The sequence below is a fragment of the Etheostoma cragini genome, chromosome 2, assembly GCF_013103735.1.
Source record: "Etheostoma cragini isolate CJK2018 chromosome 2, CSU_Ecrag_1.0, whole genome shotgun sequence".
Classification (NCBI taxonomy): Eukaryota; Metazoa; Chordata; class Actinopteri; order Perciformes; family Percidae; genus Etheostoma; species Etheostoma cragini.
Window position 1 is genome coordinate 20,364,770 of NC_048408.1, and position 25,580 is coordinate 20,390,349.

At 38.7% G+C, this 25,580-nt stretch overlaps 1 protein-coding gene across 2 annotated transcripts in view; it reads right to left on the reverse strand.

Annotated features, from left to right (window-relative positions):
- The window catches only part of helz (helicase with zinc finger), a 57,649-nt gene extending 32,308 nt beyond the window's left edge, over positions 1-25,341 (reverse strand). Inside the window, exons 1-15 of one of the 2 annotated variants that reach the window (XM_034888318.1) lie at positions 25,245-25,341; positions 15,143-15,388; positions 14,157-14,193; positions 13,104-13,228; positions 11,791-11,847; positions 11,409-11,457; positions 11,064-11,139; positions 8,194-8,392; positions 6,913-7,020; positions 6,583-6,724; positions 6,347-6,499; positions 5,724-5,994; positions 4,016-4,142; positions 3,640-3,852; positions 2,026-2,156 (exon numbers count right to left, since the gene is read on the reverse strand). In XM_034888318.1, coding sequence (XP_034744209.1) covers positions 2,026-2,156; positions 3,640-3,852; positions 4,016-4,142; positions 5,724-5,994; positions 6,347-6,499; positions 6,583-6,724; positions 6,913-7,020; positions 8,194-8,392; positions 11,064-11,139; positions 11,409-11,457; positions 11,791-11,847; positions 13,104-13,228; positions 14,157-14,193; positions 15,143-15,370 — 1,916 coding nt within the window. In that variant the 5' untranslated portion in view covers positions 15,371-15,388; positions 25,245-25,341. Of the gene's footprint in view, positions 1-2,025; positions 2,157-3,639; positions 3,853-4,015; positions 4,143-5,723; positions 5,995-6,346; positions 6,503-6,582; positions 6,725-6,912; positions 7,021-8,193; positions 8,393-11,063; positions 11,140-11,408; positions 11,458-11,790; positions 11,848-13,103; positions 13,229-14,156; positions 14,194-15,142; positions 15,389-25,244 lie in introns of both variants that reach the window. The other variant, XM_034888309.1, reaches the window with a different exon arrangement.
- Positions 25,342-25,580: the final 239 nt, after the last annotated feature.

The following is a 25,580-nucleotide window of genomic DNA, read 5'->3' on the forward strand; positions in this document are numbered from 1 at the left end:
AATGTAGATTCATTTTTATGTTAGGGGGAAAGATTAAAAATAAAAACTGGATCTGTGAATTCTCACAGAATCACAACTCAATTCATATCTTGTCCGAATCTGGACAAGATATGGAGTCCTGGAGTCCCAGTCTCTGTCATAATAATCATATATGTTATGTTTTAGGCCTGTTGGCAGACAGCCTTTTAAAATGTAGCCATTGCCACATAAAGACCGTGTCCTCCACGTCCACTGAAGTTCCTCCGCTTCTCTCTAGTAACATTTGTGTGCTCCAGGTAGCTTTCGCAAGGCTACTTTTACTTTTATACTTTAAGTAAATTTCCAAGCCTGTACTTTGTTACTTTTACTTGAGTAAAGAAGTTTAATCGGTACTTCCACTTTTACCGGAGTATTTTTTAACACAAGTATCTGTACTTCTACTTAAGTACAGAAAGTGAGTACTTTTGCCATCTCTGTTGGTTGCTATTAAGCTATTATACAACTGCGAAATCTATCAACGTTATTGGTCAAAACTAGGCAAAGGCTATTTGATGCCCGTCTTGCATTGTCTTTGGAATTGCCGTTTGTTTATTCAAAGTCGAAGACAGCCCAAATTAGTGCTACTTTGCACATTTTAGCTGCCAAAGCTTCGCTGCTCTCCGTCTGTGGTCCTCAGGGTGAGAGGCCAGCGGCAAAAACCAATGTGTGTTTCCTTTACTGACACACACACACACACACACACACACACACACACACACACAAAGATATCTTTTACATTTCTAATCCAAACAGCGTCAAACTTGGCACCGCACTTACTCGTGCCCGTGGCAAGACACCTGTCAATTTTGAATTTGGGAGGCAGCAATTACCAATGAAACGGTAGAAATGTTACAGCATTTTTTCATTTAAAATATCCAGATTTCCATGGTGTGAAACCTCTTTGTTTAATCCTTTCCAGCTTCATTGGAGGCTTCTGAAGTTTCAGACGGGAGAAGGGGACAGAATTTAGCAGCATACTTTTTCTTTTCTTTCCCATTTGGTTGAAGTGATGTAGGTAGCCCAGAACAAAAGTTACAATACTCTGTAGCTCGCTACAGACTGCCTCGTTATCTTCAATAAGTGTTCTTAAACAATGTGGAAGTTTAGCCTATGTTATGACGTGACATTTATTTAATCGCCTTGATAATTTTGCTGTTGCTGTGTTTCTGATTGCATAGCTGATAGATGTGCAGATTGTTTAATATTACTTGTGCCGCTATGTGTTGATATTCAGGTTGTTTGCGCTAGCAAGGTGCAATCACTAGTTAATAGACTAGCCTGTGGAGCCACATGCTTAGCTATTAAAAGGTGTATTACACTGTTTACGCCGTTATGGGTATGTGTGCTGTAATAGATGTGGCTTATTCTCAGTTTATGTTACTGAGCAATTTATTACATTTATGTTACTTATTACAGATAAATTAAGGTAATTCTAAGTATTGTTTTTTGTTATACGTTGGTGGCCATAACATTTAGTTTGGTAAATAAGGTTCATCGTTAGTCCAAATACTTTCTTATATTTCAGAAGTACATCCAACATCACATGCAACGTCAACTACAACTTCATGTTGGAGCTGTAAATAAATTTTAAAAATCCCGCAATAATACCCAAAACCGTGATAATTTTGGTCTCTATAACCGTAAGGTTACATTTTCATACCGTTAGATCCCTACCTGAAATTTATAGATATATATAAATGGAAGTTTTTATTGGCATATATCTAATATTTAAGTCTTCACTCTTCATCTCCAATATGAAGGAAGGTCCCCTTTTCCACACAGCAACATGAAACAGTCTGTCATGTATGTAAAGCAAAGTAAAGCTTTTCAATACAGTAATGGATCCCAGAGTTCTCATTAACTCAATAGAATGAGACACCATGCCCCCAGGAAGTGGAAACCATAATCAGAATAAAATATTGAGGGCAGCCTTTAATGTAAAACTAATCTATGCATCAGCCCTCAACATCGAAACGTGTGGGATTGTGTTCATGGTGAAATACACACCTGTTAGGGCTCCAAGGGATGGTGGGGACAAGGCCAATGTCCGGGAAAAGGATGTTATTTTCTTTGATGCGATCCAGGGCATAGTGCATCTCACAGAGTGGCAGTCTGTTCAGCTGGAACTGGAGCTCCACCTGACACAGAGGCAATACCAAGAGTTCACTTAGCAGTCAATGCAATCAACCCACTCACCTATATCCATCTACAGGCAAAGGATGCTAGGTTATGAGCAAAACATTGTAATATAATTAAATATTTAAATAAACATTTCTTGTTTGTGTTGTATAATTTTGCATAAAATGGGAATTATTCAGTTTTGATTCCTGACCAACCTAACCCAAATAGTGACAGTTCATTTGGAAAATAAAATTAACAATATCCACTTTTCAATAGTGTTATACATTTGGAACACGCTGAGAATTGAAGGGGGGGGGGGGGGGGGGGGGGGGGGGGGGGGTGAGTTCATCTGACAGGGCTGTGGGTGTACAGACCAAAAAATATCAGGAACCACTGTTATAAAGAACTCACATTAATTAAACAAAACAATAAAACACATGAAGTGTGTGCATTTTATCTATGAAAAGTTTTAAAATACTTATAAGTACAATTGTTCAAATTAAATTATTTTGCACATAAAACAATATCTGGGTGCCACGTTTAGTTAGTACTGACCATGGCACAGCTAAACATTTGCCTAGTTTTACCTTAATGTCTTAGGCAGCCTACATTTATATTTAATCCCTTTGCTTAAACAAGTTTTATGTAATCACTAAGATTTTGTTCCACTGCTGGAGGTTCTCATCATCATGCTAACAGATACTGGCTCCTAGCAGGTATACTGTAAAGTATGCAATGTCTTTAGGATAGAAATTTGAAAATCAGGAGAGAAAAAAGATTAAAAACTTCAACATTAATTAGCAAAAATGGGGAGACAAGACACAGCAAGAAAGTGAGAAACCATGAATACAAAGGCAGAAAAGTCAGATATGCCAAAGTTAGAAAAGCATGAAACATCAAGGTAGTGTGAAATATTCTGAAAACCCACAGAGGAGACAGGTAAATGAAATTGCATCATGTAAGCAGGCAGAATCAGCGTATGCAGACAAATATGAAAATTATGCTCCCACAGTGATAGGATAAGGGTTGTTTTGATAACCGTTAACACAACCACTTGCTTTATCTGCTGACGTTCTGCAGATGGGTAGAAACATATCAGCTGCCAAAGGTAGAGTCATTCAATGAAGGGAAATTTCTTAGAAACTAAGAACCAGACACATAGCAGTGCAGTCAATACTTACACAGAAACACAAGAACACACAGGTGTTCCTGGAAAGATAGTCATCCTCTGTCCTGCTACTGTTTGTCAAAAATGCTAATCAATATGTGAAACTTTAAACCTTTTTAGATGCCAAAGCATCGGGGTGGAGGGAATCCTAAAATGGATGCTAACTAAAATCTCTTAGCACAAAGACATTGCATGTGCAAGAGATTATTCACCTGCCCTTTCCACTGCTGTGAATCCAACACTCCTACTCAATATGTGATTGTGACAGCAGGATAGGGACGCCTCATGCTTAAGCACAGAAGTGTCTACTTTTCCCTGGGTGCAGATCGTACCTGCAATTCTCTGTCAGGTAGCAGCCCCAGCTCCTCACAGCAGTCCTTGCAGATCCTTAGGAAGATGTAGTCCTTGGTCTTCTCCTCAATCACAGCTTCGTAAACACGCTCTTTGACCCCAGGAGGCGGGTGGCTGCTGACCCCCTCACGGCCAAATGGCAGCAGCAGAACTGAATTTACCTTGGTCATCACTAGCCGTCCAGCCAATGTGTCCTGAGGTAAGGAAAAGGAAACTGTTCAGGAGAGCTAGCTAGCTAACACATTGGGGCTCTAAGGGCCACAAATAAGTAGCTGCGGTACTTTAAAGTGTAAAGGCAGAAACCAATGTTGTTTATTGCAAGTTTTTTGCAATTACAAAAATAACCAATCCAGTTACCTCAGAAAGTGTTTCAGTGAGTTTGAAGCGTGCAAAGAGCTGTCCATTCTGGGCATACTTGGCTCCAACAGAAATGCCTGTCAGCATGAAGCTGGTGACCAGCTGTAGATTCACTTTGATGTTAAACCTGGGGAGGGGAAGAACATGGACATTTGGTTATGCCGTTTCAAACCTCTAGCTTTAGCTTCTAACTCATGTATATATATATTTTTTTTACAGCAATCACAATATTGTTTTGTGGAATGTTTTTGAATAACTTATACCAATGTAACAATATGTTCTCCTATGACAGGCACACGTGTATTTTTAAATGGCGAAAAGCCCTGCTTTCCAACTGAAAATGCATGATAACAGGTTTCTTCTTAGTCCTACCACATTTCCAAGTTCATCAGGCATGCATGCTTCGGGCATTTGGACATTCTCTAAACCTTGATTCACAACAGTGGTGCCATAATGACCTGCCTATCAATTACTAATATAGGCAGAATATTACACAACTTAAAAACAGCCATGCATGGTTATAGTGACCACAGAGTGGTGATGGTGAGAAAGATGATCACTTTGAAGCCTGTTATTGCCATACGCCACTGTGAATAATATATCCTATTTACTGTAATTTTGTAAAAGCCTTAAAAATTCTTCACAATGTAAGATCACTTAATTAAAACCTTGTTAGTGTGGCAGCTAAAAAATTTGCTTCATTATTTTTGAGTTGTTAAGCATTTACTGTAATTTCAGCTGTAATTAGCATCACACTTAGGTAACATTATACCTAGAGAGAGAGAGAGAGAGAGAGAGAGAGAGAGAGAGAGAGAGAGAGAGAGAGAGAAGGTCGTGCCTGACACCTTGTGGTGAGTTGACATCTCATAATAAAATATACCACTCAACCTCAGACAAGCTCCATACTGGTATGGTATTTCCTATTTCACATTTTAGTTTTTACCGATGCACTTACATTAAAATGTGAAGGTTAACTTAAATATCAGCAGTTTGCTGTCAACGCAGCACAGCTATGGTTTTAAATTAGCACCAAAAATAGGATGCATCACATGTGACTGTACATATTACAGACCTGTGACAATTCTGTCATTAGAGATTTATCATGTATTCTGTTAACAAAGGATTTTATATTTTACTGCTTTTGCATAGAAACATCCTTCTGGTCTTTCCCCCTTTCTTTGTTGTTTACAACTTTCTAATAAGTTTATCAAATAAAAATATACTGACATACTTTTCCAAGTGGAGAATTAGGATCTGGTACGCTTACCTACTTGATAACATTTAATATCACCAAGCAGGCCATTACTGACTCTACACTATTATCAACCTATTTTTAGCAGTGCACAGCAAATTCATACTAGTTTTAGTCTGCAATAATCGTTTCTGATTTAATTGAAATATTAACACATAGCTTGCAAATGCCTTGGCTAGAAGTATTTAAATTCTATACCAGTTAATGTTGACCTGCTATCTCAACTGAAAGCATTCCAAACTAAAACTTCGTGCCATATGCCTTAGAGCCTGGACACTTAATTACACTTATCACAAGTTTATATGTAGTTACATTTAATTTAAGAATGTGTTGATATATTGCTTGTAGATGCTTTTAAACTTTCACATATCAATCAGTGTCATTCAGGCTTTATTATGTACAGTTATGGAAAGTCTATTTTTACTATGCCAGTAAGACGAAACCATGTATACTCACTTGCTAACTTCCTTATATTGTGCAATCTCTTCTATGTAGAGCAGGTCATGCAGTCGGGCCTGGTAGTTGTCTTTGGTCAGAGTCTTGTCCAGGACTGACTGGGTGAAGAGCTGGTCAGCCGACAGAGGGATCTGATAGCGGGAAAGAAGGCCACGTTCCAGTTCTGCCATCGTTTCATTTGGTGTGAATTCTACGATGGTCTTACAGGAAGAGTCCCAGCGCTTTGCAGTGATCAAGAGCTGCTGCCTGGCTGCCATCAGGTGTTCAAGGTCTGGGAACAAAGTATAGATGGATTTTTATTGTTCCCAAAGGGAAAATTTGTTCCTACAAAGTGTGCGTTATGTTCGCATCCAGAACAAAACTACATCTACACACTTAAGGACTAAGGGACTAAGGGACAAGAGGGTAATTAACTGCATGTATTTCTGTAAGTGCTTATTTAACCAACTGTGATCTACACAAAAAGCAATTTCTTAAAATATTTAAAAACGTAAAACACTAACAATTACAAAATGCAAAAAAGCATAACTATCCAAAATGCAGGATTCCTAAATATAAATGTACTATATACGTTGACAAAACTTTTCGAAAACCTCTAGATGACCTTATTGCTTTTAGCATACCTTCGATAGAGGCAGCATCCACCATGATCCGCTGCATCAGCACAGGTTCTGAGCCGAAGTCAAAAACAACGGTCTGTCGGAAGGTACCAAAGATTTCTGTGCTGAATCCCACTGCAACCTTGTAGAGACTGTGGTCCAGGCCATTGTCTGCTGCTACTGTCAGAACAACAAAGTTTAGTGCAAATGCAATTATTTGGAAATCCATTTTAGACAAAACTAATCTTAACAATACATACCTGCTGTTTCCTCTGCTGGAGTCCACTCTTGACAGCCTTTGGGAAGGGCTTGAAGTCGGTCCCCAGCTGATACACCTGTGATGAAGAAGTGTGGTCGGTGGGCATCGTAGAGCAGCGCGATGCGGTACAGCTTTCTAGCCGGCTAGTCAAGGAGAAAGAGATAGGAAGATAATCGGAACATTCACATAATCAAAAGATGATCAGGACCAACTAGCACTGCCGGGTGTGCAGTGCAGAATGTTACCTTATTTGTCATCCTGACAAATCATCTGGTTAGACAAAGACAAGATTTGAGTATGTAGATGCTTGGTATTTAACATTTCATCCTACCTTGCACAAGAAGGAGAAGGTCCAGGAGTGGGAGGACATTTTGGTGGTGACGGTAACAGAGAGGCTGGAGCTGGTTTCTACATTCACTCCTTCTAAATAGTCACTTAGCTGGAGGGAAAAAAACACATGGTTAGACAGAATTTATCACTGCAACTGTATTCCGAAATCTTTTGCAAGTCGCAGCCTGTCAAAAAGACTAGATACTTTGCTCCTGCTGTGCAAATATATAATAGTTAAAGCCCAACAAGGTGTCAATTATCAGGAATTAATGGACAAGGGTGAGGTCAGAACAGTTGCCTTTGTCAAAGTCATTAAATTACCTCATATGGGACAACTTTAAGGGCATCAACACGCTTATACCATGATAACTTGCCAAAGATTTTTTTTAAGACCATTCATTTATATTTAAATGTGTTATAGAATCAATTTAAAAATATTTCAAATAATAACTCTTTTTTCCTGGTAACTACTGAGGGTTTAACCAATACCTAGAACGTTGTTCACTGCTCCAGTAAATAGGACGGACCCTAGACACAACTTGCAACGCTTGGCAAATATTACTAGTCAGCTCATAGAACTGTATGGCTCGGTTACGGGCCAGAAAGCAAACGTTATGCTAGCAAGATTCAAAGTCAATTACATTGTGTAAGGTTGACAATCAGTGAGTATAATTGGACAATATGTTTACACAACAAGACAGGCTAGCGCTCCACCCATGTCATTGTCCCCAAATCAATAAAGACTTTAACAAACAAATGATATGCCATGTGTACTGTTGGCTGCAGCCTGAGGTAGCAAGTTGAACAGTGAACATGATGAGAGATGATCCCTGTGAAACAAAGTCAGTTCAGATGGGCAGTGCATCTTACTACCGGTCTGTGTGCAAGTTAAGTTAAAAAGCCTGGTGCTTTATTACTTGAAGTTATATACATATTATAAATGTTGTATGTGTTTAAAATGACAATATGCAAACAAGGGGGTGTATATTTATATGTAACCTTCCTAATAGGAGAGCACATGAACAGAACTGATCAATTTAAAAATTACTACTCAACAACTAACTAACAAGAGCTATTTGCTGGGTAGTACGAGGTTGTTGGTGCTGCCCCCACTATATTTATAAGGTGAGGGGGTTATGAAGGTTTGCAGAGATTTAAATAAAATCACAGTGCCATACAGACGTATTTGGGTTTGCCTTTCTAGGAAGTGAGCCCTTACCTTGGCATGGTATTTTGTCTGTTTTATATTCATTGAGTCACTTTTGAGTTTACAGGCACTCACCACTTTCTCTGGGGAGAGGGAATTCATCCACTTCTCTATCAGGGTCTCCATGTAGTTCTCAGTGAAGTGTTTGCTCTCCTGCTGCTGTTTGAGGCGGATGAGGCGTGACGCATAGCGTTTTTGCCACTCCATCAGCTCCTCCTGAGAGTGGGCTGATGTACACTGGGCCCCGTACCGACACAGACCCTGCTCCAAGTACCTATGGCAAAGACAAAGTGTGGGCTGAACTGGTGTTTAAACAACGTGTCAAACATTTTACATCATGAAATCAGTAAGAATACCAAACATTTGGTAGTTCCAAGTGTGAGATCTTTGTTTCATTTTGACAAAATGAGCAATATGAATAGATTTTACACACACACACAGTCATTTACATTTTTGTTAGTAACACATTTAGATAAACACTTCTGTAGGGTGTCTGTAAATGATCAATAAATTATAGTTTATGTCAATATTAAGCGTCTTTAAAAGTTTAAATTTTATGCCAAAACTGTATTCTTGTGTTTTTAATCCAGAACATTTATGTTTAACATGGTCGAAAATCATTCAAACAGCACTGTCACAATCTCATGAACTGAAAGCCCTAACATTCCTAGGGCTGTACTAAATAGTTTGAAGCTTCAAAGCTTTATTTATAACACTGAAATTCAAATGCCATGCAGCTTCTTTTATTGCACGTCTAACCACTCAATCAAACACAGTATTACTACGCAGTTGCAGATAAAGATGAGGTTAACATTTCCAATAACTCCAAAGCGTTGTTAAGTCCAAGAGTCAAACTTTAGTAAAAACATTCTCAACAAAAAAAAATAAAAAATTCTGTTTCAATCCATCTTGGTTGGCATTTAGTCTTTCAAAAACAACATTTTCTGTGCAGTCAAAAAACTGTTTGGTTTCCCGCTTGCCGCACACAAAGGGAGCCCCCTGTATTTACAGGGCAGTATAGCAGCAATCTAGTTTGGCTTACCAGATGTACAGTACTGGGATAAAGCCTGACATCCGGAACGTTCCCTTCCACTGTCTATTTAGCAAGGGCATCGTTGCTGCATCCGGGGCTTAGCCCCGCCTAGAACTGTTGCGATTGGGTTAGATAAAGCGGTGTAGCCAATACATACTCCAGCACTGATACAGCATTGTGGAGATAGGTCTGGCCATGCAAAACTAGCAGCAATCTAACAGTACCATGAATTACATTCATTTAACCACGATAACAAAACATCTATTTGGGCTCTAACGCTATAATAGTAAATCACTCAGGTTGTTAGAAAGAGCACATTGATTTGTTTAGTTTTTAAATCCATTAATTCAAATTTCAAAAGTTTTAAAGAAACTTCAATTGGAAACCTCATTAAAAGCTTCAAATTAAAATAAAAATGACATTTGCTAAAGCCCTAACATATGCAGTCAATAGCTGACTTGTGGATTTAGAATATTTAACAAAAAGGCAAATACAAGCTTGACTGTCTGACCCATGCGATTCTGCTGGTGGTGCTGCTGCAGTAGAACACACACAGTTGTTCTCAAAAGTTTGCATACCCTTGAAGAATTAGGAATATATACACCATGTGTAAAGAAAACATGAGTGAGCAGGCAAAACAAGTATTTTGTCTGTTATGGGATTCACATTGAACTGTAGGTCCTAACAGAATGGCACAATCATAAAACAAAACATGGCAACAAAGAAAAAAATGAACTGACAATTGATCAAAAGTCTACATACCCTTAGTTCTTAATACTGTGTATTGCCACCTTTAGCATCAATGACGGCATGCATTATTTTGTAATAGATGTCTATGAGGCCCCACATTTTTGCAGGTGGCATAGCTGCCCATTCATTTTGGCAAAATGCCTCCAGTTCATGCAAAGTCTTTGGTCATTTTGCATGAACCGCACGTTTGAGAGCTCCCCCGAGTCGCTCGATGACATTAAGGTCAGGAGACTTTGATGGCAACTCCAGAACTTTCACCTTTTTCTGCTCTAACATGACATTACCTGTAGGTTCTTATGCATCCCAAACAATTCGTCTTGCAGTTTTGGCTGAAATCTTTCTCGGACTACCTGACCTTGGCTTGGTATTGAGAGATCCAAGAATTTTCCACTTCTTAATAAGTGATTGAACAGTACTGACTGGCATTTGCAGGGTTTTGGATATCTTATTATGTCCTTTTCCATCTTTACAAAGTTCCAATACCTTGTTACGCAGGTCTTTTGGCGTTTCTTTTCTGCTCCCCATGGCTCAAAATCTAGCTTGCTTAGTGCATCCATGTGAGAGCTCAAAAACTCGTGGACTATTTATAAACAGATACTAATTGCAATTTAAAAAGCAACAGGTGTGGGAAATAACCTTTAATTGCCATTTTCACCTGTGTGTGTCACTTTGTGTGTCCGTAACACGGCGAAACATTTAAGAGTATATACACTTTTGATCAGGCCATTTGGGTTATTTCTGTTATAAATATTGTTTAAAAAGCAGCCAAACAATTATGTAAAAATATATATCTTCAAATGATCACTATGCTTGAATCAAAGACAATCAAAAACAGAAAGACATTTTTTTGCATGATGAGTCATAAACATCAAAATGTATGCCAAAATTAATGCCAGGGTATGCAAACTTATGAGCACAACTGTACTGTGACAGGCTGTGACAGAGAACTCAAACTCAAAATCAGAGAAAGTTTACAGGACTTGGTCTAAGGTTTCACAAATTAATATTTTCACTACTTCCTGAAAGCTATATTGGCCAGTTTACTTTCACACAACATAGAGCAGTAGACATGACATATTAATTTCCCTTAGCATTATTGTGGATAATAGACACATTCTTCATGACTCATACCGTGTGAATATTACCAACCAGCATGACTTACCTTTTACAGAGGGTGTACTCCTCACTGCTGGTGACTCCTCGGGGAGGAGGCCGAAACTGCCAGCCATCTTGGACCTCTGTAAATACACAGAGCCAAGTGGTCAATATACCACTAAGCCAAAGCATTCATAAACATCATAAAATGAGCTTCAGCTTGTAACCAGTTTAGAATGTGTTGCCAAGCTGCAAAATGGATAAAGACATTCTAAACATGAAGAATATCTACTGTACTTCAGTGTATGTGAACTTTTGGTATCAAGCAAATCGCTTTTTTTTTTCAAGTTAAGTACTGCTTGACAACCCTGTAAAAAGTATTGACACCAAGTCATGCTACAGATTTGCTCACCTTCTTCCTGGTCATCTGTGTACTCTGGCGCCATCTCCCTATTTATCGCCTGACAGAGACAAAGATCGGGAAGGGTGGGTGGAAATGGGGGGGAGAGAGAGATCATCACTATTACTATAACTACTAACGTAGCAACACAAGTAGTTGGACCACTGGACTTATTACAGACAAATAAGTAATACATCCACAACAGCGACAAGCTAGGCAGAGGACCACAAATAAATAAAGTCAGTGTAAGAATCAGGCCATTAGTCATCTTTAGGACCCTCGCCTGCAAGCATTAAACCATCATCTGTATAACCAGCAAGTATAAGAAGGTATGAGCGAAGAGGAAACAAAGCACAACAGTAAGGTGTGTAGCCCTGCAACCAGAAACACTTACCTCTATTTCTGAGAAGAGCATTTTTAATCTGGTAAGGTCTTTTGTGACAATGCCATTCTGTAAAAGAAGGTAGAAAAGCATCTTCATTACACCAACACACAGCAATCAGTGCCTTCAGTACATTTTTATGATAACTATAACCACTGCTTTGGAATAAGCTGGCAGATGTTGCCAGGAGTGATCTTATGTATCACGTCATTTCCAGATGTCTACAGCCAAGGCATTTAAAACAATTTCTAAAAGCTGCCCAATACAAGTGTGAATATTTCCAGCTCCAATCAGCTCCAATTAGCAAGAAATACAAGTGACAAACATTTCTAACCTCATGCATTATAATTTGTCACTTCTGTGGGTACATTTTCTTCCAGTAACTATATCCGGCACCAGAGTCTATTGAAATATGGTGAATTTTGAGGATCTCAGTGGTGATTAGTAAGGAATTCTCTATTGCAGGTGTATTTTAGGCCCAAAAATGATACTAGTCAATTTTGAAATGTGAAAAGGTGGGTATTAAAAAAGGGGGTGCAGTCAAAGGAGGAAAAAGATAATGAGACCAAAATGTGTCAGAATGTTGTTTCTTTGTTATAGATAAAAAGAGGCCTGGCTTGCAAACAGGATTGTCCACACTTCACAAAATATTGGATGACCTTGGGACCAAGCTCAACCTTTGAGAGTGTGAGTGTGAGTGTGTGTGTGTGTGTGTGTGTGTGTGTGGGAAATGGTTACAAACAGGAGAAGAGTGGAGCTGAGGGACAGCGGTTGGGATTAGCAAAGAGAGGGAGAAGTCAGACACTATGTCTGTTACATCCACAAAGTTGCACTGTTCTGAGTAGGGCACTAAACCTCACCTTGTCTTGTCTTGTCTTGTCTTAGACATTTATTTTTCATCTCGCTCTTTTTGAATTCAGAATTAAGTCTTGTAGAACATAATTCCAATATTAGTTTGGAACCTTTTAACAACAATAATTTACTTCACTGTGGTACATAATTTGGATGATCTGAAAAATGTTTTCAATTGATTTTTTATTGGTCATATGTTTCTTCTATGTGTAGCATACTTTAAAAAACCACCATGACTATCTTAATCATAAAGCACACTGTATCTGATATTACGGTTGCATCTCAGATCACTTTGAAAGTCAGTTATGTTAATTATTATTCATTATTTAAACCCCTACCATGCCCTAAAAATGTCCAGTGAGGAAATTGTGACCTCTACAGGCACAGTAATTAAGCCTTACATGTACTTTGGCATATTACATTGTAATTAAAGTCAATATGTAGGCGGACACTACATTGTCCAATAACCATACCATTGGCTCTCCATACAAGGCTTTAGAGAGGATGTTGGCCACCTCCTGCAGGCTGCCGTCCATAAGCATTGAGCGCAAGCTGGCCTGTAGCGAACCGTCTCCCCTGGCAATCTCTTCTGCCAGGACTAGGACAGGATGAGGAATACATAGGATAAGGTAGGGAGAGAATTAATTCAGTACATCCAGTTTGGGTTTCGTCCAATATATGTAAAACGTTTTTTCAAGTCTATTCTCTAGAACATTGCAGAACTGAAGCTATGCCAATAACCCAATAAGAGAGTAAATAAGTAGGATTCTGCGAAGAATTGAGGCCAAATTTGACATTTCGTCTGCTATACTGAGGAAATCCACTGCACGGTATCTACTCAACTCGCCTTTTTCGTAGTACCTGCTAACAGGTACTTTCTTTTTCTTTTTAATTTAAGGAATAGCCCAATACATGTTACATCCAACAGTACATTTTCCTTCAGTTTTTCTTTTTTAGTAAACAAGAACAAGATTACCCTCACCCACCCTTCCAATGCTTCCAATACTACCTCAGTCGAGGTTCCAAGCGAGCTGAGGCGATACCAAAAGGTTACAGGAAACCTGCAGACTACTGATTGGTTGGAGAGAATCGTCACTAATCACTGCGTCATCACTGTTAGCGACAGACGGGTGTTTGTGTCCTGAACAAACACGCCGTGTTTACTGATAAATAGTTTATACAGCATTTTTCTTTTCTTTTTCTGCTGTCTCCAGGTTCATTACAAATTAATCTGCCTTCTGGCTGTGGCTACACGCCAAGAATCAAAAACAACACCTAGTTGTGTCACGTTAGATCACGGCAGTTTCCTGCTATGACGACCAGCCACGGATCGACTCACACATGAGGCGGTACTAATCTGCAATGGAGAAGACGGGGCACCGTGGTCGAGTCGAGGCGAGCAGATACCATTAATGGAAAAACGATTTAGGCTAACTTCAACACACTTTGTCTGCCACTAGGTAGAAAAAAAAAATCACTACTGTATACAGTATCAGCAGAAGGTTCCAATTTGAAATGCTACTCACCATGTTTGCAGTCTTCATCTGCTTCATCATAGTTTTTCTGTTGGCAGAAGGGGAAAAAAGAAGTTAAAAAGCGGTAACCATGACAAGTGGGAAAACTTTGTGTTGGAGGGTCTTAACTTCACATAAGCTCCAAGACTGCCTATCTTTGCCTCACAGCGGAGTCCCTCACACTATCATTATAGACTTAAGTAGTTTCCATAATCTTAGAGCTTAAGTAACTGGTATAATTTTAGTGCTCTGGGAAGATAACACAACGGGAAGAAAGTAGGGATTATTGTTCTCTTTTCTATCATTCTCTTCATGATAATTTACCAAGTCTTTAGAAGTAAAACAATGAATTTAAAGCACGACGATCAGCATACGTCATTTTAGTATAATGAATTTATTCAAGAATGGGAGAGGATAATATTTTATTTTGTAACAGGACCGTTCAGAGATCTGTCTCAAAGTTAGGATTTTTTTTTAATTCTCAAAGAAGGGTATCCATAGTATGATATAAAATAAAAAAAGAATCTGTGGGCCACAAAGCAACAGGGGAGGAGGGAAACATGTAGTCATCTAAAACTAAAGGTTGTTGGCTGGCTAGGGCAGCAACAATGTAGAGCTGCAAAGATTGAGAAAGAAAAAAAAAAAAAGTTGAAAACTATCAAATTAAGTGCTATTTTTTAGTTTTTACGTGATTAATCGTTCGATTCATTCATTTTTGAAGAAAAGAACAATCTTAATTCTCTGATTTCAGCTATTTAAATGTGAACATTTTCTAGATTGTTCACTCTATTAAAGAAGATTGTTGAGTTGTGAACAAAACAGGACATTTGGGGAAGTCATCTTGGGCTTTGGGAAATACTGACCAACAATTTTCATCAATTTCTGAGATTTTATGTACCAAAAATCATATTGATTTATTGAGAAAATAATCAACAGATGAATCAACATAATCCTTAGTTGCAGCCCAACAACATTGCTTAGACAGCCACTGTCCTCACCAGCTGCAAGAAGGCAGCAATTCGATAGAGCAGGGCACGGCTGCGGAGGAGTCCGGCGGCAGCGACAAGGGATGAAGGGCTCGGTTGGACTGGAGCACCGGAGGGTGGGGCTTGGGGTGCAAGGACCACCAGGGCATCCGTGCTATGGCTGACTGCCGCCTCGTACTCCTGCTTGGCTAACGATCTGCTTGCTTCTTCACATGACTTCTCCGCTCTCCTGTCCGCCATGACTCAGGGACAAAACTTCTGAATTCCAAAAGAGAAAAAGAAAAAAAAAAAAAAAAAAAAAAGACACGTTCATGATCATCTTTTCTAAGACACGGTTAGGCAATAAGAAACCAGAAACTGCCACAACGATTAAAGTGACATTACGTGGCTATAGCTGATGTGCTGGGTGAAGGAAGGTGTGATTGTTATGTCTACAAAGTTGCAGAAACCTAAAAACAATTTATTTGCACTGAAAATGAAGCAAGGCTTTTCCAACTCCTTGCAACAGTTTAAGATTGACATTTCTCTTACCAGGGATTGTTCACAAAACTCTAGGAATATTCTTTTTTTCCACAGGAACTGAAATAACACAAGCGGTATCCTAGGCACTGAAAACTTGTTAAGGTGATACTTTGATCTAAAACTGGGACAATTATGCCTTTTTTCTCTTTCTCTCCATGCCATTGGGCTGTGTGTATCCAGACTTTTTATTTCTTGTTAGTTAAAGCAACCTCACTGGCTGTAGTTTAGGTTCTAGTCCAAGATTGGACATGCAGATAGATTAGTACTATCAGTAGTAATAGTACATACCAGGTTATACAATCTGAGAAGCTAAAACCTACAGTACAACCACACACAACTGTTGGTGAAACATTTCATTTGTTTGCTCCACTTTCTAACTTAAACTTAACATGTAATGACCAAGTTTCAGCCATCAATTTTGCATCTAAATAATCTAACAAATATCTGATCTAATAAGCTAACAAACACATGGTGTATTTTTGAGAACTTCGATTACTGTTTAAAATAATGTAAATACATTAATGCCTTAGGTTTGATTGTTTTTCCCACCTCATAGCACAAAAAACACTCAGTATAAAAACCTTCTATTAATGCTTCCCAGTGGAATATACAGGAGGTGAACTTATAATAACCACATTTTTACCAGCAAAGAGACAGTGAAATGTTAAAGCAACACTAGAGAACTCTTCCCCATTAAGTCCCTCTACAGGTTGTTTTGTTGGAACTACAGCTTGCGCTCCCCCAATCTGGAAAACTTGCATAATGTAATGTAATGGACAATTCTGCTTCCAACCTGTAGGGGGACCGAAGCGGGAAAAGTTCTTTAGTGTTGCTTAAAAGGCTCCAACACACCAACCTGACCGCCAACCGTCGGCACATAAGGCATTCGTACTGATCATTCGGCTCCCGGCAGTCCAAGAAGTGCCTTGGAACACACCAAAGTGACGCTGACCTGAGCTTATTTTACGAGATTGTTTTATGATGTATTCCCCCAACACGCTGTATTCACTTACTGTTTCAAACTTTTTCCAGGTGGGTGCAGAGGCCTACAGCTCAAAACCAACATGAAAATATATAGTAATGCTCCCTCAGCATTTAGTTTTTTTGTTAAACTATGTAAAATGAGTCAACATGAGTCAGGTAACGTTATTCTAAGGTACCGTATGTGTACTGGATTTTTCCTTAGGTAGCTAGTAAATAAGCCCACTCACGGCAACATTACTGTTCATATTTTAGCACAATGTTTAGTAATGCCATTAGGCTAGTAGTGGTCATAGTGAGTGAAAATGTGAGATGTGATGCAATATTGTGTTATGTACCTGGACTTGTTCATTAGCTGTGTAAAGTTATGTGTGATATCTGTAAATGCGGACCTGACTCACAGTTGTAAAACAGATTTAATTTTGATCCAAAGATTCTGAAATAAACAGTAAAAGATTATACCCTGGACACTATCCATTATATCCAAAGGTTAATGAGTAATCGTGTCAAATAATGATCAAAATAATCGTGATTATTATTTTTTCCATAATCGAGCAGCCCTAGAGAGAGGGCTCCACTCCATTTCTCTTGGGAGTGGTGGATCATTTACTGACAATTGCTCTCCCAGTTTTATCAATGTGTACAGTTGACAGCCTAATCTCATTAATCCACTCCGGAAAACAGATTGACAACCTTTTTATTTAAATTCATCTGCATTAGAGACTAGAGATCAACCAGTTGCATCATAACCAAAGAAGAAGGGCACTTCTTCTGCAGCGTTTCTAGCCCTAAAAGGGCCCTTCTACCTGACTGTCTAAAGCTGCAAGACAAGATGCACCTGTCCCAGGGAGATGCGCAGCATGTTGCCAAGGAATGAAAGTGATGGAGAGATCTCTTTGCAGCCTTCTTGCCCGTAGGGGATGAAGAAGAGAAAGTAAGTGTTAACGTCAGTAACATGTTTGAGCTTTGGCTCCTGACTCATTAGCTGTTAACTGTAAAGTTACCATTAACATTAAACAGGCGAACGTTAGCTAACTGGTGACATTAACAAGCTAACAAACACTTAACGTTAATATAAAAGTTGCTAGCTAGCTTACCAACTTGGGTTTAATTTATGTGTTGCAGCAGCTGTGCGGTCCGGGGCTGGCTTTATGTTTTCCTGGAGAGTTGCTAACGTTATGTAACATTAAAAAACTGCAGCAGTAAGTTATCCCATTACGGGACGCCGTTGCACATCACTGTCAGTGAATCCTGGCGGTGACCGGCCCCAGCGTCTGATGTACAGTGTGAGTGTGCAAACGTAAATGTTGTCAAGGAGGTTTAATAGGAACTGCACACACTAAATAACTTACAGTTATTTATCACTTTGGGTAGCGGTGCCTTTACAATTAATTAGGTAGAAATTACTTAGAATCCACATGCAATATAGTCAAAATTGAATATTTTGCGTTATGTATAGTATGATTTGGGTATTTTAAAGTCAAACATAAACCTAATTTCCATTCAAAATGCCACCACTCACTTTGGTATAAACGCCTCTTGTTACCAGCGTTTTAGGCAGTACAGGAGGTGATACAGATACTGGTATCGGAACATTTCTAATTTCAGTGAGGCAAGTCCAGTTGTTAATCATTGCTCTGAACCTGTCTTTCTCTACAGTCTGTAGCGGGACCGTAGGTGGATTGTTATTGCATTCATAATGTTGCTCTGCTACATGCTTGAAGTAACATGTCTTTAATGTTAGCGCAACCAAGTAATTTTAGAGCGACGGGCAACAACAGTGGCTAAATATTGCCCGATGTTTTAGAAACAAATTTTGGAACAGCAGACTGCTCTTTTCTTGAGCATACGTTGTTCTGGTGTATCTCAGGTCTTTCTTCATCCTCTAACTATCTTCTCATGAATGTGCAGTAGCAACCGGAGACTCTCCCAGCTTAACAGACTATCATGCTCCCTGGCTAGCTAGCAGCTATAATGTTACCCAGCATGCTGTCCGGCAGTGTAAATTTGTAAATGTAAAATTATTGGTGCTAGAAACCATTTAAGTCACAAATTGTTGTATGCTATGGTGTTTTATTCTGTTAAAAAAAGTTAGTTGTGGGTTATTAATTGTTGTTATAAAGTTACAACCATGAGTGAGAAGGGTCCGCAGTTAACAGAGCTCCCGTTCTCAATTCAATTGCAGGTTACTTCAGCCGTAGCACTCTCTGCGGCAGTGCACTGATATAACTATATATGAAAAATGTATATCCTAAGGGAAATGAATACCGGTATACGGTATAAACCAGTATACCGCCCGGCAATAGATTAACGGAATGGTGTTTTGTGGATGAAGGAGGTGTCTGCTCACCAAGAGTCATGTTCTCATGTGGTTGATCTGTGTCATAAGTCAACAGAAAGAGAGGATGAGGCTCTTAGAGTGGCTCCTACATACATTATATTCTGGGCTTCTGTTCACACAGTGTACATTTAAATACATTTGCAACTAGCTGGGAAAGCAGTGATCACATGAGGAGCCTAAAGCATTTTGTGAGACATTTATCATCTTAAGCTCCAAAGCAACAACAGTGGAGTCAACTGTCTGACCTCATGTGGCTTAGACTAAGGGCATTAACATTATTGATATTGCAGAATGTGAAGCTTTTATTGAGACTAGACAGTATGACAAGCTGGACAGTATGCAGAAGGATATGGGCGTGTTGTGCTAGCTATTACCTCTTTTACATCATGTTCAAACCGAGTCGGACCAAGGTTATCTGACCTGTCTTTAACGCCTCTTTTGTCAAGCAGAGTTATGGAACCCTATTGTTTTTCCATTTTCCATTATTCTTCTCCGCGTGAATCTCATGCCACAGTCTAAAGTGTACATGCTGGAGGTGTGCCATTTTCACCACTCATCCAAAACGCCGCAAAGACCTCAGGCGCAACAACTGACCCACTTACACCACTAGGTGGCGCTATATCATGAATGTTTTTTAAAAACATTTGAAAAACATTTAACCACGCGTTTGCTGGATCCAACTGAATCTTGTGATCTAGGCCACGGCCATTTCCGCCTACCTTTATACATGAAAAAAAAACGTGATTATTGGAAACCATCTTATTCAAACTCCTCGTAGACTAGGCACGAAACTTGGCACATAGCATCTCCCAACCAACCTGACAAAAAGTTGTTAAAAGAATTTTTATAGAATAAAATTGCGTATATTATGCACAAACAAATTTGTGTAGCTAACTTTAAAAAACCCAACTTTGCCATATATTGGCCACAAAAAAAGCAAAACCTTAGATTTTCCTTTGGTATGACCACCTGAGGCTCCAATAAGATTTTTACAAAATTTGATGGGTACCATCTAGGCGGGTAGTGATTGTTCAAAGTGGGCGTGGCCAATAGGTCCCACATTTGGATTAACCACATTTGGATGAATTCACTAAAGTGAATTACTCGAAATTAACAGGGTGGATGTACAATGGGTAGTTGACCTGATTTAGCAAATATTACACATGTGGACCACTAGGGGGCACTTTTACATTAAAGAAAAACTTTACATCCATGTGTTCACTGAATCAAGCTGGGTCACCTGATATAGGCTACGCCCAATTCTGATCCAAGTGTTTTTCACAATATCGCACAAGCGCGAAACGAACATTTTCAAACTACTCGTACTTAATATAACTAGTAAAAATATACTGTCTTTTGGAGCTAAAAACTAAAAGTTGCACCATTTTGATGATGTCTTTGTTGTCTTCCTAGCCCGAACAAAAAGTTTTGTATGCAGCCTAGATGTCCAGAATTTTTCCAGGATAATTTATTACATGCAAGATTGATACACTGTATGTAAGAAATGTAACTAATTTGTGCTTTATATGAGTTATAATGTTTATAATGTGTTTATTTTTGCACTGGATAACTCCAAATATATAGAGTTGTTTTAGTAAACACAGATGTTTCTGTGGCGTTGTGTGCATGATACATACTGTATACAGTACAGGCCAAAAGTTTGAACACATCAGCCAGACATTATTGTCCAGTTGAGCGTCGTCACCACTTCTTTGCCTTGCTTGGTATGTCAGGGTCTTGGGATAACCAACAGTTGATGCAAACTAATTATCACAGCAGTATACTGTAAAATACCCACCTCAAGTCTATGTGGCCCCAGTGACATTAAATATCTAGCTAAGAAACAAAAAGCAGCTGGACTAAAGCATGATAATCTAAACCTCAGTCTGAGATTACAAGACCTTCACACCAACCAGCACAGATCTGGATACAATGGTACACCATGCCCTGTTGGGGAACACCAGAGAAACAAAAGCTCAACCTTGGCCAATAACTTAGTAACTTTTGGTCTGATTTCAAACGTACTCGTTTCACCATTGGCATTGCAGTTTATCTGATTCAGGCTGGCAGAAAAACACCTTTTATTAAAGCAGTTATGTGCAAAGATGGCTGGCAAAACAAACGTGTGGTTGATAATTAAATTTCCATAACAATTAGCTAATGATGATTTCCATCCCAAACCTTACCACAGCCTGAAATTCAGCTTTTGATTAAGACCGTCTCATAGGGAACAGTTAACGTGTGCCCTGTGGCTCAGCAATTTTAGGTTTATTTGTAACTGCTAGTCCTTGAAAGTGCGACAGCAGATAGTTACTGTATGTTAAAACTGCATTAGCGGTATCACAAAATCATCAAATAACAGATAATGTCACATCCTGGTAAAAGAAAAACTGGCTTTTGATTTTAAAAAAACGTTGATTGGGCATTTCCAGTGCCCTAATTGACTATGCGAGAACATGGGGAAACAGATTAGAGCTGGCATGTTGGCATCATTTTGCAATAAAGAGCATATTAACACTGCAGTACAATTTTACTTCTTTAGAATCCAGCAACAGGCAACTATGCTTGTAGCAGCTGCTCATGCACAACTGGCAATGCCTGACCGGCCAGTCCTGGTCTCTGAGGACCATAAAATACAGAAAACTTCTCTAGCTAATGTACAGTACATGTTGGGTGCACACAAATCTGCAGTTAGTGTTGATGTATAGCATTTATCATTGGCTTAACTGGATTTATTTTACACAGGATTAACACTGAGGTCAACAAGGTAAAATGTTCCAACACATGCAATATTTTCCAATCTTGCTAACACCCATCTCCATCTTCTCAGACATTACATGTTTGTGCAAATTTAACATGGATAAATGCATGTCCTACACAACAAATGCTTCAGTGTGCCATGTACAGTATCTGACAATGTATTAAAGCTCTCTCCCCAATGTCATCATTTCCACACAAAAAAAGTGAACTGTCACTAAGTTTACTTCCTCAAAAAATGTAAACATTCAGATGAGGAAGAATACTATATCTTATGAGTAGGCTGTATGAACATTTAGAGAGGGGCTCTAAAGTTTGGGCACCCCAGGTAAAAATTTGTATTAGCGTGCATAAGAAGAGATGAACAAATTTACAAAAGGCCTCAAATGACAGATTAGACATTTGTATAATATGTCACAAAAAGTTAGATTTTATTTCCATCATTTACACTTTTTAAATAACAGAAAACAAAAAAATGGCATCTGCAAAAGTCTGGGTACCCTGCAGAGTTTCTAGCATGCACCACCCCCTTTGGAAAGCTGAGACCTGACAGCGTCATGGATTGTTCTCAATCATCCTCTGGAAAGACCAGGTGACATCAATCTTAAGATTTAAAATGTCCATACTCATCTGACCTTGCCCCAACAATCAGCACCATGGCTTCTTCTAAGCAGTTGTTTAGAAAATTGAAACTGAAAAAAATTGTTGCTCACAAGGCTATAAGAAGATAGCAAAGCGTTTTCAGATGCCAATATCCTCTGTTCGGAATGTAATCAGGAACAGTGGAAGTTAAAGCAAGATTTGGAAGACCAAGAAAAATATCAGAACAGCTTGCAGGATTGTGAGAAAAGCAAGTCAAAACCAATGTTTTACTGCACGATCTATCCAGAAAGACCTGGCAGACACTGGAGTTGTGGCACAGCATTCCAACACTATAAAGAGATACTTGTACAAATATGGTCTTCATGGAAAAGTCATCAGAAGAAAACCTCTTCTACACCCTCACCTCAAAAATCAGCGTTTGAAGTTGGCAAATGAACATATGGATAAGCCTGATGCATTGTCCAAACAAGTTTTGTGGACTGATGAGGTTCAAATAGAACTTTTTGGCTGGAATGAGCAAAGGTACGTTTGGAAAAAAAGAGTTTAATGAAAAAAAAGAAAAACTGTTAAGCATGGCTTCTACAAATGGTTAATGATCCTGAACACACCTCAAAATCCATGGTGGATTACATCAAGAGGTGTAAACAGAAGGTTTTGCCAAGGCCTTCACAATCTCCTGAATTCAATATAATTGAAAATCTATGGATAGACCTTAAAAGAGCAGTGCGTGACAGACAGCCCAGAAATCTCAAAGAACTGGAAGACTTTTGGAAGGAAGAATAGGCGAAGATACCTCAAACAACAATTGAAAGACTCTTGGCTGGCTACAAGAAGCATTTCCAAGCTGTGATACTTGACAGAGGGGGCAGTACAAGGTATTAAGTCTGCAGGGTGCCCAAACTTTTGCAGATTTTTTTTGTTTTCTGTTATTCTGAAAGTTTCAATGATGGAAATAAAATCGAATACAAATTTTTACCTGGGGTGCCCAAACTCTTGAGCCCCACCGCATGCTTGTATACTATATGCACATTAGGGCTGCACACTACAAAGAAAATATGCGATAACGTTAAATATCACAATAACGATATAAATAGTTATATATATATGCATTTTCACTGCTTTCAGTGTCCTAAAATACATTTTTTTTGTTGAATTTAAAACAAATAAAAAGGAAATCATTTCTAACATTTTATTGAACAAATTGAACATTGAAGTGAATATGAAACGCACCACTTTAAAAAGAATGATTTCTACTTATATTTTCTTTCAACCAACACAAAAAATCTGAGTTTCTTCCGCAATATGTTGCAGCCTTTCGCAATGTTTAATGTTTAATGCGCCATTTGGTATAGCAATGACAAATAAAAAAAAATAAAAAATCAATGAATAGTGCAGCCCTAATCCACTGGCCAATTACGAATATGTTGCAGCACCCATATAGCTAGAGGGTTGCAATCATATGAGATATTTGAAGGTATGGCAACGTTCCGGAATATGTCATGGTTTCACAGTATACGACATTACACAATTATAATAATAATAATTATCATTATTATTAGTTGCAACGACCCTTAATGGCATAAAAACAGAGTTTTTTGGGATGAAAGAAATTCTCTATTTAAAAATTATAATTAAAACTTGAATCTAAATAGAAGTATGGGTAACAAAAAGTACTTTTTTCCAAAACTGTAGATAAGCAAATATACATGAAATGATAACCATCAATTTGAAACCAGTATATCGCTGCAACACTGTTACATAATAACACAACTTAACTGTAGCCTCTTAAACAAGAAACAGTGGTCCAGCCCCTGTTTCCACAGATTGCATTTGATTAAAACATTGAGGGACAACATATAAGCAGAGTCAGAATCTAGTAAATGTACAGTATCAGGCGTGGAAAATGACGGTGGAAAGTTTCTTGGGTTAGCCGACAAGGTCTAGTGCTACTGGGAAAGGGGGACGCAGGACGTTCGCCAATTATAAGAGTTTATTTTAAAAACCTATGCCGTGCTTTCCACTTTTATTTGTAACAGTAAGAAAAGCTGTTATCTAATGTTAGTGCTTGATCAACTATTTGCATCAACAAATAGTTTGGCGGGATACAGTGGGTGGACACCTGCCTTGTTTTTAGTGTCCAGCCGTGGGATCCTACTACAGAGGCTACTGTTTCAAATGCAGTAATGTTACAGGGGAGAATAAAGCTAATTTTATAGCTGAGAATAGTAGTAAAACAACATAAATTGCTTTCATCCTCACATAACGTTACTTGGCTCGACAGTTACGTTATCGTCAACAGCAATGTGTAGAAAACACGGCCATAAAACTGCACATTTTTTTATCAAATTAAATAATAAGACATCAAGAGAGCAGACACTAATAACCACAAACGTTGGAAATTACTTGTTTCTTCTTTTAGCAGGTAGAGTTTTAGCTAGCGGTTGTTTGTCTAGTGAACTTGTCATGACTGTTGCAAGTCGGAGCGATGACGGCAGCGTTACAAAGCCCTGAAAAATGTCCCCGCAATGTTGGTTAACTTGCCGTTTTCGTTTGCACAGGATAAACAGTGTTGCTACTAACCAGAGTATGCGTAGCTAACAGCTAGCTTGCTAGCCAAAACACGGCCTTTCTTGGCACCAAACTGGCAAGCTCACAACAAGAATAGCTGGCTGGTTTGTTAATATTAGCAAGCTTGCTAGCTAGCTAGGCTCGCCGAAACAAAACGGGTTGGGGCCTGTAATTTTGCTACGGTGTTAAGGCGCATATAATTTATATGACATCGTGTTGTTATCCTTGCATGAACTCAAAGCATTCATCATTATCATAATGATTTGTGAAGGATATTCGTGCCAGTGGTTTTGCGATGAAAAGGACAACTGAAAGGGCTGAAAATGGGAAGTCAACACTTACCTAGCTTTACTTTCTACGCCATCTTGGATCCACTTGTCAGACCATCGCAAAGCATAGTGGGAATGCACTGATCTGAAGGTTGAGAGGACTGTGTGTGACTGTGTGTGTGACTGCGTGTGTTTGTGTGTGGCCTCTCAAGGCAGTGATCTTCCTAGTAAAAAAAGCGTTTGAAGCGTTAAAATTCTTTTGATTTTATTCATTTCAAACATATAACTAAGTGTTACCATTTACTGTTATATCTAATAAAATTACTCTTAAATTTATGAATAAATAGAAGTTTGAATGTGACATTTTAGAATTTCCCATAGGCTTGCAAAATAGCAGGGTGTTCAAATA